This window comes from Rutidosis leptorrhynchoides, unplaced genomic scaffold, assembly GCF_046630445.1.
Source record: "Rutidosis leptorrhynchoides isolate AG116_Rl617_1_P2 unplaced genomic scaffold, CSIRO_AGI_Rlap_v1 contig53, whole genome shotgun sequence".
NCBI classification, from domain to species: domain Eukaryota; kingdom Viridiplantae; phylum Streptophyta; class Magnoliopsida; order Asterales; family Asteraceae; genus Rutidosis; species Rutidosis leptorrhynchoides.
The window spans coordinates 42,336-59,351 of NW_027266757.1; the positions used below are offsets into that span (position 1 = coordinate 42,336).

The 17,016-nt window shown below is 37.1% G+C and overlaps 3 protein-coding genes and 2 pseudogenes across 3 annotated transcripts; 4 read left to right on the forward strand and 1 right to left on the reverse strand.

The window, feature by feature from the left end:
- Nucleotides 1-568: 568 nt before the first annotated feature.
- Nucleotides 569-1,186, reverse strand: LOC139884283 (triphosphate tunnel metalloenzyme 3). The gene has a single exon (XM_071868337.1). The coding sequence runs from the start codon at nucleotides 1,184-1,186 to the stop codon at nucleotides 569-571; it is 618 nt and encodes a 205-aa protein (XP_071724438.1).
- Nucleotides 1,187-3,360: 2,174 nt separating this feature from the next.
- On the forward strand, nucleotides 3,361-7,067 carry LOC139884284 (N6-adenosine-methyltransferase non-catalytic subunit MTB-like). Its single transcript, XM_071868338.1, has 6 exons — nucleotides 3,361-5,643; nucleotides 5,822-5,905; nucleotides 6,018-6,122; nucleotides 6,208-6,316; nucleotides 6,473-6,624; nucleotides 6,708-7,067. The coding sequence occupies exons 1-6, from the start codon at nucleotides 3,361-3,363 to the stop codon at nucleotides 7,065-7,067; spliced, it is 3,093 nt and encodes a 1,030-aa protein (XP_071724439.1).
- A 935-nt stretch (nucleotides 7,068-8,002) lies between these two features.
- On the forward strand, nucleotides 8,003-9,460 carry LOC139884285 (uncharacterized). The gene is made up of 3 exons (XM_071868339.1): nucleotides 8,003-8,603; nucleotides 8,814-8,944; nucleotides 9,041-9,460. Exons 1-3 carry the CDS (start codon nucleotides 8,003-8,005, stop codon nucleotides 9,458-9,460), a joined length of 1,152 nt encoding a protein of 383 aa, XP_071724440.1.
- Nucleotides 9,461-10,529: 1,069 nt separating this feature from the next.
- On the forward strand, nucleotides 10,530-11,024 carry LOC139884286 (uncharacterized; annotated as a pseudogene).
- Nucleotides 11,025-14,468: 3,444 nt separating this feature from the next.
- On the forward strand, nucleotides 14,469-15,973 carry LOC139884287 (uncharacterized; annotated as a pseudogene).
- Nucleotides 15,974-17,016: the final 1,043 nt, after the last annotated feature.

The window sequence follows — 17,016 nt, forward strand, 5'->3', positions numbered from 1 at the left end:
AGGATGTCCTGCAAGAGAAAGAGATAGCATAGATTAAATCAGAATGGCATAAAAGTACATCCTTGATAATTTAGTATAGAATTTCAGCATCATCAATCACGAATCTAAGTTTAGCTTTACAATACGAATACAAATATCTAACTAAAGCATAGTTACTAAGTCAAAACAGCAGCATGACAAAGATGGCAATGTTACAATTTCTAAAGGCATTGATGGCAAATGCAAGGCTACTATGTAGCTACCACAATTGGCTACATCGTTCGAAGCTAGATTTTATGGATACCCAAAAACTTATGTATGCTCTATTCAGTTTCGAACATTAATGATAACAAGAGAACATAGACTATGCAAGTGTGAAAGAACACAATTTTCAATCAATAAGCAGTATTGGTGTTGAAATATTGATCATTAGAAAAAAACTTTATCTGCTTGCAGATTCCTGTTTTTCTGATCAAATCAAATGAGCTTATTACTTAAACTTCAAATGGACAACAAAATATTCTCCCCAAAACCCCATTACAGCAAATGATCTATATGAAAAGATGTTCAATACTTATTAAACACTCACTCATGATGGCATCTTCCCGCTTCGGAAAACTGCAAACTTTGTCATCTCAGAGTACTTATAATCAATCCCATTCTCATTGAGAAACCCTTCGAGCTCCATCTTCACACTCTCTGGATCCTCACTCTCGCATTCAATCTCATAACAATTCCCAAACTCGTACTGAGTTTCATCAACCTCAAGTTTCAATCCTCTCCAGGTGTAAACATTCCTCACATTCTTAAATCCACCTAAACCCACAATACCTTTTTCATTAACAACCCCAAACTCATCCCTACATCGCTTCAAAATCCTCGAATCCAGAGTGTTTAACAACGAAGAGTCCTTGACATAGCTGAGTGCAACAGCTCCATCTATCTCTTCTTCATCTTCCTCGACCCGACTCACACCATCGATCAAAACAGGCTTCGATTTGAGACAGACGATCGCTTTCGTCCCAATTTCATCGTTATTAACGATTCGGATGCGAAGAACAGAGCGATTAACGGACAGATCGTTATCAGGCGTGTCAAAGAAGTGGTTCTCTTGGTTAAGAGTCTTGAAATGAAAGGTTTTTAAAAGGGTTTTCAATTTATCGAAATTTTCTAAGTCTTTGATGCGTAGCTTCACTTCAACTTCCATTTTTGTTGTTTAGTTTGGAGAGAGACCGATCCGGTTGTGGGGTTTGGCGTGACGGTCGAGGAGGTGGAGGAGAGAGGACGAAGCGGTGGTTGAGGAGGCCGAAGCGGAGGCGGCGGCGGCGGCGGCGGCGGAGGAGGAGGATGGTTTACGAGCTTCTTCGAGCTCTTCCTTATCTTCGATTTGGACTTCGATTTTCGTTGGCTTTCTTCTCAGCATAATTCTCACTCTCTCTCAATCACTTTGTGTTCATCAATTATTTGATTCCATGGCTTGTGTTGGTGTTCATCTTTAACCTAAAGTAAACTTAGTTAGAATTATGATTAGCTCCTCAATGTATAGATAAAATGATTAATTGACCCTTTAGTTTCTTTTCTCTCTAAATTGAGAAATCTTTTTTTGAAAAGTCGAAGTGCAGTATATACATAATAAAAAGTAAAGAGGTTTATTTGTAGTTTAATCAAAATATTTCGAAATTCTGCATCGTAGTTTTGTCAAAAAGGATCCCGATTCGAATTGCAGAAGGCTAGCGCTTTTGACTACTGGGAGGAGTGGAAAGAAAGACGGCTTTTAAAGGTTCAAACCCTAACGGAGAACCTCTGGCTCGGCTCAATCTCAGTCCACATTCTCTTCGCCGTCGTCGATTCTTTCCGCCGTTTCCGTTCACCGTCTCCAGGTCAGTAGCGATTCCGTTTCTCTCTCCTCTCTCCATTGCTCTTTGCTTAGTTAGGAAAGTAGAGATTGTGTATGCTGCTGAATTAGGTGTTTTCTGAAAGTAGCAGATTGCTTGCTTAGATTGCATAATGATTAGATTATTATGTGTTGTATACAGATTGGAGCTGTTTAAAGTTTGCATTGTGAATTTTGTTGGTCAAGAGGTCGAGATTGTGAAAACATCAGTTTGAATTCCAATTATCAAGTTACTATTGTGACTTTTATGTTTATACAATGGATTCCAAGCCATTTGTTTGGTGATGTCGTTGTATTACAGTAATGATAAAATCTCGATAGAAAATTGAACAACAAGATAGAACCTGTTCGACAATAAACAAACTCGTATTCTTTTGATCTAATGGCCGCATGTTATTGCCTTCTGATTGATCTAATGGCTAGAGTAGGGGTGCCAAAAAACCGATCCAAATCTATTAGCAGAAATCAAACCAACCTGACCTTAAACCAACCAAAAAGTGCTCTGTAGCAATTCTAATTGGTTTCATTCTCTTTGTTTTAAATCAGTTCGGTTTAGTGACGGGAACTGATTTGTCAATATAATACATTAATTCTCTGCCATATTGAGGTTTAAGAAATCCTATCTTAACCTCTTTCTAAAATCTAAAGTGAAAACCCTAATCAAACACAGACTAATCGCTTTCATTATCACAAGTTTCACCAGGCGCAGCTTCATTGCTCAGCCTACCCTCTGTCCATGCTTAGCGTCTTCCACTCTCACGGTTCACGATAAGCAAATATATGTCCCGTCTTCCTCACGTACAGGCCCACCTCCCTGACCATCAATTGAAATATGCTTTATGTTAGGATTTAGATTTCTATTGCATTTTCTCAAATCTTCATGTTCTATTTTATTGTTGGGTTTGATTTTTGCTGCTTTGATATTGTTCATTGTGTGAACTGCTTAATAATGTTCAATTTTGTAATGCTATGAATCTTTTCATGTTCTAACTTTTGATGTTTTGTTTCCTTTGTCATGGATTCTTTCTCAAGGATTTTAGCACTGTTTGTAATTTTGCAAGGAAAACAGATTTGTCTGCTATAAATGATCTTGCACTTATGTTTTTCTTTTTCTTTTTTAGTTCTGGTGTCTTCCTTTATTGTCCCTGTATGAGAATTTGGCACGTCTGCTTTTAGTTTTCTTTTGTTCGGTGATCTGTTAGTGTTAGATGTTCTTAAAATGTTGCGGTGCATCAATATTTTTTAAAAGAGACGTTTATTAAGATTTGGACAAATTTAGATGCAATGTATATGAATTTGGATACACTGGTTTTGAATCATGTTTGGGTTAGCTGGTTTGAATTATGTTGACTGTATTATTTTCTTTGTTACCTGTTGTTATAGTTCACTCAATAAGTTTCTTATTATTTGCATTCTTTTAACTCATATATTAAAACAAGTTTGCGTTCATTGAAATTTGTAGGAATCAATATATTAAAGGTGCATAGATGGGTGATTCCCCTGACTGTAGCCGGAGTTATGTGAAACGAGACAGGGAGGATAGGTTGGAAAGGGGTCGGGATGATGAAGAATGGGAGGCCAGTGATGAACGGAGGCATGGTTCTAGCAAGTCGAAAACTCGCAACAATGCAGAAGAGACTGAAGGGCAAGACAGTAAGGCTAGGAGGAGAAGCTCTAAAGATCGAGGTGATAACAAGAGGAGATCAGGTGGTTCAAGTAGAGCAGATAGTGACGAAGACGATTATGATGCGAGAAAAGGGCTACGCTCTAAGCAGGGAAAGAGAAAGCATGATGAGAGCTCTTTGGAGAAACTAAGCAGTTGGTACCAGGATGGGGAATTGCAAAACAGGCAAGATGTAGAGAATTCGGGAAGTAGGGGGCACGTGAGGTCTGACGAAAGTGACAGAAGGAAAAACACATCTAAGGGTTCAGAGCATGAGAGCGCCCGGAGTGGAAGTAAAAGAAAAGAAGAAAAATCATATGATGGGGAGAAGACACTGGATAGAGAGACAAGGTACTCTGAAAAGAAGGAGAGCACCAGAGAGAAAGTTCACGGTTCTTCTGAATCTGCAAAAAATCCAAGGAGAAGATGGGATGAGGCAGATACTAACAGGAAACCTGATGATAATTATTATGAAACATTTGATCTTAGAAATGGCATCAATTCTGATTCTAAGTATGAGAGCATAAGAGAGAGAAGCTCGAGAAATGAGCCCATCGAGACCGAAAAGGCCTCCAACTCTAACAACAGAGACGAGAGGAGTAGAATCAAAGGAAGGCCGGAAACCCTGGAAGAAGATGATAGGGGTAGCCCAAATGATCATGAAGACAGATATGGAAGGGGTAAGAGTGACAAACATAAACAGAGGTCGTCCAGTGGCCAAGACCCTACTGAAAGCCAGAATAGGTCCAGGACTCCTGAGAAAACCGGGAGACGTTACCAAGAAACAGACCACATCGAGATGGATTATGAAAGGAGTGGTGAAAAGGATCCAGATTTAAGAGAGCATCGGAGAAGAAGGCAGCCCAATGATAAAGATTCAAAAGATGGGGACCCCAGCTATGATCGAGGCCGTGAGTGGGAGTTGCCTAGGCGTAGCCGTGACAGGAGTGACAATGATAGGCTTCATCTACGGCCAGGTAACAGGAAGGATGGAATCAGGGGAGAAGCTGTAAAAACTTCATCGAACTTTGGAATCTCAAACGAGAACTACGATGTGATTGAAATCCAAACCAAGCCTCTTAATTACGGAAGAGGAACCAGTCAGCGACCTGATTTGTTAGGGTCTGTGCCATCAAGTGAAGATTTAAATAATTTTATGGATGAGGGCGCCTTCAAGGGGGATTTAAATGCGTGGAGGGATGAAACTGATTACCGAGCTCCTAGGCCTGGTCAAAGTTTAGGTGGTGCTCCACAGCCTCCATTTGGACATGATGATATGGGATCCTTTGGTAGAGGCATGAAGGGGAATAGGCCAGGAAGAGGAGGCAGGGGTAGGCCCGGTGGAAGAGACGGCCAACAGGTGGGACCTCTATTACCGATCTTGGGACCACACTTCGGGCCTCTAGGAATGCCGCCTCTTACTCCCGGCATGTCACCTGCCCCAGGTCCTCTGATTTCCCCTGGTGTTTTGATACCGCCATTTTCTCCAATTGTATGGCCTCGAGGTGTAGATATGAATATGTTTAATTCACCAAATCTCTCCCATGTCCCTCCAGGTCCTGGAGGGCCCAGATTTCCTTCTAACATGGGAAATCCTACAAATCCCAGCATGTTCTTTAATCAATCGGGCCCTGGAAGAGAAGGGCCTCCAAGCATCTCCGGGCCTGCCGGGAGCAACGCCTCGTCGCAGATAGGATCAGGAACACACCCTGATAGAACCCCTGGGGGCTGGACTCCTAGAAATGGACCTGCTGGTAAAGCTCCTTCTAGGGGAGAGCAGAATGATTACTCTCAAAACTTTGTTGACACTGGAATGAGGCCTCAGAATTTCATCAGAGAGTTGGAGCTTACTCATGTTGTAGAGGATTACCCCAAGCTTAGGGAGCTTATACAGAAAAAGGACGAGATAGTTGCAAATTCTGCTTCGGCTCCTATGTATTACAAATGTGATCTCCGCGAATTTGAGCTTTCTCCTGAGTTCTTTGGGACCAAATTTGATGTTATCCTTGTTGACCCCCCATGGGAAGAGTATGTCCATCGAGCTCCTGGTGTTACTGACCATATGGAGTCCTGGACATTCGAAGAAATACAAAATCTCAAGATTGAGGTAATATATAACACATCCATTTCCTAGCCTAGCCTAGCCTTCTGAAGGAAAAATAAAAAAGAAATCCTTAGATGCTCATGTGGCATTGTTGGTGCATAATTGCATATTTGTGGTCGTATATGATAACTGTCTCTTCTCTTGACTCAATTTTCAATACATTCATCTATGATGTTTACAGGCAATAGCAGACACTCCTTCATTTATCTTTCTTTGGGTGGGTGATGGTGTGGGGCTCGAACAGGGTCGTCAATGCCTGAAGAAGGTACTTGATCAGCCGCTTTAATTACTTATATTTCTCCTACTCTCTTTTTCATGGTTTATAACAATCTTTCAGAATAGTTTTCATTTATTTATATATTTCATTTATGCTTTAGTGGGGATTTCGGAGGTGTGAGGATATATGTTGGGTTAAGACAAACAAGAGTACTGCAACTCCAGGCTTGAGACATGATTCTCTTACTTTGTTTCAGCACTCAAAGGTGGAGTTCTTTGCTCTGCTAGATTCCCTTGTTTGTTTTTTGCTTTGTAATGCATTTTACATTTTAGTTTGTGGTGATGGTGTAGGAACACTGCTTGATGGGCATAAAAGGAACTGTTCGGCGAAGCACTGATGGCCACATAATTCATGCTAACATTGACACCGACGTGATTATAGCTGAGGAACCTCCATATGGTCAGTATTATCTTTAATATTGCTAAGAACCTGGTTTCCTGCTAATTTAAAAGTGAAATTGAAAGAAAACATTGCCATACGATTTTAGTGTCAAACTCTTCGACTTTGATGCGATGTTCTTTAGCGATTTGGCCATTAATGCTATTGAAATTGCAGGGTCAACACGAAAGCCTGAAGATATGTATCGGATTATCGAGCATTTCTCACTTGGTCGTAGAAGGCTTGAGCTCTTTGGTGAAGAGCATAATATTCGCTCTGGTTGGCTTACTGTTGGTAACGAATTATCATCGTCAAATTTTGATGCCAAGGTATTTGGGAAACGGAATGTATTTTAGTTATTGCATTTTTTGTTTTTCTATTCAAATTGACTGTGAATTGATATTTTTTCCAGACATATGTAAGAAACTTTGCCGACAAGGACGGCAAAGTTTGGCAAGGAGGGGGAGGAAGGAACCCACCACCAGACGCGCCACATCTCGTTGTGACGACTCCCGATATCGAGGGCTTGCGTCCCAAGTCACCGATGAGAAACCAGCAACAAATGCAAGAGCAATCGCCATCGATTTCGTTGACATCCGGCAATCCGAACAGAAGGCCTTCCATCAATGAGCTGCAGAATGCAAACATTAATAGTTTTAATCAAGATGTTTCCGGTGGTTCGAACCCATCGACTCCGGCTCCATGGTCGATGGTTAGAGAAGGTACCATGCCTGATCTGCATGTATATGGTGGTCAAGCAAATGGAGACTAGTCTAGACTGGCTAGGATTTTGAAGCTTACGGAATATTCATGAAATATGTACTGTATTAACAAAATTTTGAAACTAAATGTGCACTTCCTTTTCATTCTCTATAGTTCTGTTGTAATTGTCGTAGATAAGTTATCTTTAATCGATTATGAGCTAGTATAGTCAAATTGTTGATAAACATGTTTTGAAATAATCTAGAATCTTTTAAAAAGGTTCATGACAAAGCTCAGCTAATTCCTAATGCTTAAATTTCCTCAGATGGTTGTTTCCTCATTCCTCAGAAACTTATGTCTTAATTATTAGATCATTATTATTTCATCTGTCTCATAATATATAATTTTTTTGGACTTTTTATTATTTTAAAATAGATTATTATTATGTTTAATTTTGATCAAAATATATTAAATTTTTTCATTCACCTCATTTTTTTTTTATTAATAACTATGTAGTGAGAGATGGATGAAATAATACATTATAGATCCACAGTTCCAAGAAATGTAAAAAATGTTTGTGGTTGTTCAAGATGAAAGAAATGAAACAAAAAGTTTCTCTTAAAATGAAACAACTATTTGGGCCTGCCAATTATTATTGGAAGAAAGAAACAGATAAATTTTGAAATACCTAAGGGATAGAGTGAAAAATAAGATAGCCAATTGGAAAGGAAAACTTTTGTCTCCAGCAGGGAAAGCAACCTTATTAAGGCAGTTTTGCAATCGGTTCCTATATTTGCGATGTCTCTTTTTAAACTACCGGCAGATTTCTGTGAGAGTCTCGAGATGGATTGTGCAAAATTCTTCTGAGGTGCGAGTGATGGGAGACGGAAGATTCGCTGGGCAGCCTGGGGAAAGTTGTGCGTAAAACAGAAAGAAGGAGGTTTCGGGTTTCGATGTCTGGAAGCTTATAACTTGGCGCTAATAGCAAAACAAGGATGGCGGCTAATGGAGAATCCTGACTCTTTGATGGTAAGGGTTCTGAAAGCTAAATATTTTAAAAGGACTCACTTTTTGAGAGCACATTATGGGACAGCGCCTTCGGATATTTGGCGGGGCTTGGTGGATTCAACAGAGGTTTTGTTGGCAGGGGGTCGATGGAGAATTGGAAATGGAGCTAATGTATTTGTGTATAAGGACAGATGGATTAAGAACATACCTGAGTTTAGGATTCATTACGGAATGCAAGGGGATATGTCTCTCCGAGTGCATAGTCTGTTTGATTATGTCACGAGGAAATGGAAACAGGAAAAATTATATGACTTGTTTCCTGTGCAGGTAGCGGAGGCAATATCAAACACCCCGATCGGTAGAGTTGGGGATAACGATAAACTAATTTGGTGTACTGCAACGGATGGGCAATACTCAATAAAGTCAGGTTACTATGTGGCCAAGAACATGAAGATAGGGACTGGGCAGGCTGAGACAGGCATAGAGTTTCAACACTGGGGAAAGTTATGGAAGCTGCAAGTGACTCCAGCTGTGACATTCTTTGTTTGGAAGCTGTGCAAAGGGCTGCTTGGTACTCGAGACAATCTCAATCGGCGAGGTATGTCGTTACCAAATCATTGTGAAGTCTGTTATGATAGGGAGGAGTCTATCTTGCATGTTATCAGGGATTGTTGTTGGGCTAGTTCAGTATGGAATTGTCTAAATATGTCTATGGTGACTGTTGCTACCCATACTGACCTGACCTGCTGGTTAAATAGCCTCTTTACGATGTTAATAGATGAACAACTATGTATATTTATTGGGGCAGCGTGGAAGATTTGGTGCAACAGGAACAGGACGATCTTTGAATCGACGTGTGCTGTAGGGAAGGTGGCAGCTGAACAGATCAGATGGTGGATGCAGGAAAACAGGCTGCTATCAGTGAGTCATATCAGACAGGTTTCGGCCAGTAGGGATGAGGCGGACTGAAGGTGGCATGTTCCTGAGACTGGTGTCCTCAAAGTAAACTATGATGCATCCTTTGTATATGGTCAGAACTACAACAAATTTGGTTACATAGCGAGGGATGATCGGGGGAACGTGATTCATGCTGCCTCAGGGAGATTAGGACCTGCTGAGGATGTATTACAGGCTGAAGCTTTGCCTGCACTTCGGGCACTCTCTTGGGCGGCAGACATGAACGTGGAACGCGTCTGTCTTGAAGGAGATTATTTGATCTTAATTAAGGAATTACAGACGAGGAGGAGGAGCTCGGTAAGCTGTGGTTTGCTGATTAAAGAGATTAAGGAATTATCTCGAAAGTTTAGTTTATGTTCTTTTCAGTTTGTGAGACGAGAGGGTAATAAAGCAGCTCACATTTTGGCTGCGGTTCGATCAAATTTGTCTCTAGTTTGCTTTACATTTAATTCACTGTCTTGTAACATTGCATCGCAAGTCCATTTGGACGTTATTTAATTTATTATGGCCTGGCCATGTTAAAAAAAAAAAAGAAACTGTTTTATAGGCTGGTCTAAATCTACTATCCCAAAATCTAAATCTACTATATTTTAATTGAACTGACTTTTTTACCCTTTTAATTCCATCTCTATTTTTGTTTACCTACACACAACTACATTTCCGCATTCAAAATCCTCGAAAAAATATTTTAATAATTAAATTACAATTTTCAACTTTCAACTTTATTTTATTTTAATTTATTATTTTTATAGTATTATTTATAGAGTAACTTTCTTAATTTAGGTATCTTAGACCGATTAATATCACTATTTTAGAATATTTAACATTCATTTTTTAGCGTATCACGTATTGAAAAAAATTATTCATTATTATATACATTTTCAATAAGCAAATATTTACTTTAAAGTAAAAAATAGAATTTTATATGTATAATTTATTGTTTCCTCATTTTTATATTGCTATGTACCGTATACCTTAATATTTTATTAAAAGATATTTTTATTTAAAGACAATTTCGTTTTATATTGCATGGTTAAGATATTATTAACATATGTATGAAACTTTAAAAGAGAGTTTTTTTTTTACGTAAATAAATGTTAATTTAAAATATTTCAAAATTTATATAAAAAGAGTAATTTTAATTGCAGGTCCAGCTAATTAAATTTTAATTGCACTATATTTTGTAGCAACTAATTATAAATAAATAAAATTAAAGGATATAAATGTTATTTAAACTAAAATATAGTGGATTTAGACTATATATTAATGGATTTAGATCCACCCGTTGTTCTATAGAGATAGGTTCTACTTCTAACTTTAATGGATAGAAAATAAAGGCAATTAACTGACCACTGAATACAACATAAAGGCCATTAACACAAGCATAAGTTTTACTAGAATTAATGCTATGCTAAATGAAAGCATCAGGTTCACAAAAGTCTACTGTTTCCAGTTTTAATTCTGAAAAAAAAATAAAAAAAATTACTATAAAATCCACCTTGTTGGCTCCCACAAGTTCACAACCAGTTCTCTAGAACTCTCAAAGTCTACTTGGTAGGATTTTAAGATGGAGAGAATAACACGAAATACAAGTCACATGCTGTTAGGAATACTGTGTCTCGCAACTTTCGCCTCACAAGGGTTGGCCCGTGAGGAGGATGAGCAGCCACCACTCATTCTGCTTCCGGACATTCCATTTCCGTTCCTTCCGATTCCACGACTGCCCCAGCATTTGGCTCCGTGGTTTCCCTTTCCGCAACCTCCTAAGCGTGGCTCTCCTCCTGCTTTTGTCATTCCCAGCCTTCCATTTATAGGACAAGAGATAACCAAATGCTTAAGTTCTATTATGCGCGTCGAAGGCTGTATTGTCGAGATCGAGAAGTCGTTTGTCAGCGGAAAGATTAGTATTAACGGACCTGCTTGCTGCAAAGCCATAACTAAAATCAGTGACAATTGCTGGCCGAAGTTGTTTCCACTTAGCCCATTTTTCCCTCCACTTCTCAAGAATTTTTGTGCTAAAGGTTCACGACCTTAGATGCCCTTGATCATTGCCACGAATTAGATCTATGTTAGAAATAATCGGCTTAGGATTATGAATTCAATAATTTGATTTTAATCCTCTATGTAACAATTTCCTTGTTGCTTAGGATTTTATTATAACTAGTAGATGCATATACTTATAAACAGATTGCATAGTTGAGTTTAGATGTTCAATATTGAATGAGCCAGAGTTTTAAATTTGGATAACAATTTCCTAATTTCATGTTATTTTTGCTGAGTTTAGATGTTCATCATATTGAATGGTTTAATTTTGTGATTAAATTTGATATAAAATCGAGCTAGCTGTAGGGTGTTTTTGAAGCATTTGAAAGGTGAGTGACTGAAATGAAAATCTGGAATTCATTAAGGACCTAAAAGAAAAAAACTCTTATGGACTATAATGGTTTATGAATCAGGAAAGATTCTTCATTCATGAAAATCTGAAAAAGAAGGCTTTGTAAGGGCTAATAAGCTAAAACAAAAAGTTTTGGGGATGTTTTGCAAGAAAATAATTTTGCAGGGACCCCTTTGAACAAAAGACAGAAGAGGCTGCCAGAAGATGAAGATGGACGGCTGGGATTTAGCAATTACAAAAATAATTTTTACTACAAAATTCAAAGCTCCATACTAAGTGAGCTCAAATTGAGTAATACTCACTATTTAGACTATTAACAATGACCACTCAACCATTGTGAGAGCTCTAGACGAAATTAAAAAAAAATGAATTCTTATTAAATACTACGTAATTTATTATAAAGTGTGAATAAAATTATAACGTATAAAAATATTTATATATTTTTACTTTATTTTTATACATTTTTACTATCCTACGGAATGATAATTTTTTTTTTTTATAATACGAAATGATAGTATCTTATAAAATAATACTCACTAGTTAAATGTTTTTTTTTTTTCTTCTTTTCATTTTTTTCTTTGCTAGTTATTTAGGGCATGTAGTTATGTTATCCACTTACTTGCTCTGTTTTATCAACCTCTATCAATCATGAGTTCATGACTGTATTTTTTCAACTGATATGAAATTATCATTATAAAAGAAAGCTAGTTTTATATATTTGTTACCTTTTAAAAGTAATTTAACCTAGCATAAAATTAAATAAAAGTATATTTACAACAAAAATTGTTACCAAACATTTAATCTTCAGAAATACTGATACAACCATAATCTCCTTTTTGAGGATACAACCATAATCTCCTAGTAATTAAAAATCCTACTACTAATCCCTCTTATCTGGGCTGTAAATGTCCACCAAGAGAACATCTGTAAAACTCCGACCAAAAGACCTACGTCGTCGCTAGACCCCTAATTGTTTCAACAAAAAAAATTAAATAAAAGTTATATACAATATATTTGTTGGACAAAAAAATTATTATACCAATCAAATTAGATAATTTAAAATATTATTATTATTATTTTGAAATTATTATTATTTTTTAGAGTAATAAAATGTATAAAATTTTGTATAATATAATCATTATACTGAGACGTTATCACTTTTTTAGTGTAATACAAACGTATAAATTTTATACATATTTAAAAAAATATATATATAACAAAATATTTCTTTCATTTCAGTTAGGGCCTCCAAAATGGTTGGACCGACACCGTTGGCAGAATTGGAGTTAGGATGTTGTAGGGTGCAAAATGCAAATGCCACCCAACTTAATAATAAATTTACCTTCACTCAAGAAGTTGGCAATTTATCATAGTCAAACAGATGATGACGTGATTCGAGATTTGATTGCGGGTTGTCCCAACGTGAAGGATTTCGAAATTACAAGTTGTTGCATGATTAGGAAATTACGTGTTTGGTCAGAATGTTTGAATAAGATTGTATTTGGGGGATTAGGAAATTACGTGTTTGGTCAGAATGTTTGAGTAAGATTGTATCAGATAATGATACGATACTAGAATCTATCAAAATTGAAGGAATGCGCCTCGAACAAGTTTTCATTAGCGCTCGGCGAGTAAGAAACATCGGGCTCCATGGCGGAAACGTTAAGGATTTGTGTTTAGAGTACGTTGAAATTGAAATCGGTTGGCTCGTTGACCAACTTGCTAAACTCTCATTGTTGGAGAAGCTACGTCTATCTCATTGCAAGATGTTGAAACATGTTCGTATTTGGTGTGATCATCTTAAAACTATTGTGAGGGATTGGAGTTGGTCGACCTTGATACTCCAAATCTACTCAAGTTTGATTATTAGGGTATTGCTTTTGAACTTTATTTTTCAAAAGTACCGACTATGTCATCTGTATATCTTTCGATCAACGGTGGTCAGATAGATTATTTGTCATGCATCAAACATATTCAACTATTTGCAAAATGAAAGCAATGCTCCAAGAAGATGATTTGGGAAAGCAAGGTACGAAATTAATTATACATTTATCTCTAATCACTTTGTGATATATATACTAGAGAGTAAAGAAAAAGAGATCAAGTATCATTTTCAGGTACGTACTAATCCGATCGATTGTTATTTGTTTTTTCTAATAATCAGCTAGGCTGCGACTTTATTATTCTTTATAAGTCTCGTACAAGAACCTTAAACCAAGGACAGAGTTGCCGCAAATCTTCCGATCCCTTGTCGTGTTGGAGAAATTGCGTAAAGGATGTGAAGATGGTAAAATATAAACGTGAAGATGGTCGGCGACTCTTTGAAAAAGTTGATCTCCTTCCTCAAGAATCGGAGATCTTAAACAAACTCCGCAAACTCGTTATCCGGACAACCTAATTCCTGATTCTCTAGCTAGTTTGTATGGCCGATGTGGTTCTATGTGTTTTTCTTTTGAATAGTTTGGTTTTATGTTTATTAGTACTTCATATCAAAAACAACTAATTCCTACTCTGAAATTCCTTAATCAAACTGTTGGAGGCAAAGCAGATTAAAATAGAAACTATAGGGACTTAATTGATAAAATAAAAACTATAGGGACTTAATATATCAAACTATAGGGATTTAATTAAAAAAAAATCATTAAAAACTCTAAATAACTATCGCCGCATATCTCCGAGTCCGAACACTACCGCCGCCGACCATACACTACAACTACCACCACCATCTCTGCTGCCTCCTATCAGTCCACCTGCCCACTATCCTATCCACCGATCCCGATTTTACACTCATGTAGGATAGGGATGATTGAAACGCGTCCCCATATAGGATTTGGAAAAGATAACGAAGACACCCCCATTCTGCCACCGTCAACTTGGCTGCGCCACCTCCCGTCTCCGATCAGAGCCTAAAGGCAACAAACCAAAGTCACATCCTTTTCAAAGGTAGGTCTTGATCATTCGATTGTCATTTTACCGAATGGCTTTACTGGAAACTCAGTTTTGCAATAATTGATAAAAATCGAGACTTTCATGTTTCCATCATTCTTATAATCTTAATTTTCAGTTGGGTTTCCATCATTATTGGGTAGCTAAGCTTGAAGATATATTATAATGGACCTCTCTCCATTCAAGCTCGACATTGATGAGCTTATAGATGAGTTTGTCCAGGTAACGTATGAGCAGCATTCGTGATTTTTCTTTCTTTCATATCTTTTCTGGCTTCTTACTTTTGTTTAATTGGGAACTGACAGAGTGATTCAGCAAGTTTAGCTGATATGAAGAGGATATGGCGGTCTAGGAAGTTTTCATTCATCTTTGAGGCATTACCTTCCACCAATTTGGCCTTGTTTATGCAATCAATATTCGTCCATACTATAGGTTGGTGTGTAATTTTATGTGTTTGATTTTAGATAAAAATGATGAGATGTTGCTTTTCTTTCATTGTTTTACTTGGATGTGAGTGAAATTTGTATTTTGTTGTTTGTTTGTGATGCAGGTCACATGGTGAGTGCTGATTCTTCTTTGTCTCGCAGATTAGGCAGCCTCTATTGCCTATACTGCCTGTACGAGACACAGCCATTCAAACCTCATTTCAACATTTATATCACTCTTGGTATTTTAGATTTTCTCTTGCTCATTTAAGTTTTATTGTTTTTTCAGATTAATTTTTTAAGGACTAGCTAGCTTAGCTAGGGCTAATAGTTGAGAATGACCAAATGTAGGCTTTGTTTATTTTAATCTGCTCTTTTGGTTTCTTCAACAGAGGAACTACACAAACTTCAAAATCTTGTCATCGAGGCAAAGAAAAATGGGATATCTGTAGCTATTGCTGTGGTAAAAACAATGTTGGAGAAACAAATGTTTCTTTTGGGATGTGTAGACTTAAATGAGGCACCTCTTTAAACAGACAGTTAACCAACTCACTGAATTACAGAATGCTCGTGTCAAAGTTGCATGTGACAAGTATGTTTGTTGACATTCTTAACTCCCTCTTTTTTTCTCCACTTTAGTTCGAACTCAGAGTTTCTTACTCTTTTTCATTCATTTTGCTTTACAGGTTATTTAGTGATACTCGGATCGACCACTTTCTTGACATGGACCTGGTGAGTTACATCCATCCTATGAAGTTATGTAGGAAATGGAGTTTTATCTTGGGACAAAACAGATTTTTAACTTTGTTTGTTCATATAATGAAATAACAGGGTACGGAAATTGATCTCAAGGAATTAAGGAAAATATCAACTGGATATGAAGCAGCTAAAAAGCGAGCTATTGGAGGTATATGCCTTTTGCTCAACTTCTCTGATCAGTTTTAATTGGTAGCTAAAATGTGAATGATTTTATTCTAACCATTTTTTTTCCCTTCATTTTCAGAGGCCAGCAAGGAGGTGGATGTGCAGGATACAAAGCATATTGCTGAGGATAAAGAAATGATGGTTGATGTCCTGGAAAACATATCGGACGACTGGAATTCTCGAAGGGAAGCGTTCCATCAACAAAAAAGACTTAACCAGCAGCATAAAGCCATAGTGCCACAAGAATTGGATAAACACGAAGATGACGAGCTCCAAGATTATAATGAACTAGATGAAATAGAGAGGTTACTCTATAGATAATTGGTAGTTTTTTATTTGAAACAGAAAATCTCTTAATGATGGTTACTGTCATTTGGCAATTAGACATGACCATAACAACGAGTAAACGTCAGCATCGATCTAACATGTTTCATTTGGCAATGAAACAAATGTATGCTACCATAGATATTTAAAACAAATATTTAAATATGCATTTAAATGTTATAAATACTAGTGAGCAGTTTAAAGAAATGAATTTCCATAACTCCACATCTCTTTTGCACTATAAAACAACACATTTGCAACTCCAAACTTCTTCAAAAACTCTAAACATCAGCACAAAATAGAAAATACATTTTCGATTCTATGACAATGACGAAATTAATCGGACTCGTCCTAGCCTGTATGCTAATCATGGTTTCGCCAGGACTAGGACGCGAATATCGAAGTGCCGATGCTTTGAAATGCATCGACACCCTTTTAGGTTACAAGGTTGTGAACTGTGTAGAAGAGATTCTTACGTCGTTTATGACCTTACAATTTCAGGTAATTGGTCCTCAGTGTTGCAATGCCATCGATAAATTGGAAAGAGGAATGTTGGCCTAAACTATTTCCTATCAACCCCTTCTTTCCTCCTAAGCTTAAGAGCTATTGTAGATCACTCTGGGCATCACTTGATGATCGCAAAGTAGTCGTTGGAAGCAAGACCTAAACCGATTTCGAGAGAGTGGTGAATGAAAAATAAGTGAGAGTTGTTTGTTAGGAGTAGAAATAGAATTATGATTTCTGTTTGCTTCTGATGACTTTAAAGATGTCGAATAAAATGGTTTAGTACTTTTTAATTTTCTGCTATAGGCGACCTCTCCTTCTTCGGAATGAGCATTAGATTATAAGAGTTTGCTATTTCCCCACATGGCCGATTTAAAATTTGGATAGACAAATAATTAGATTGACAATTTTTTTTTTTCCGATTAATTCCTTATACAAACTATCAACAGAAAATTCTTATCCTATAAAATTGAACACATATCTTCTTAATGAAAGAAATTTGGATAGACAAATAATAAGATAGACAATTTTTTTTT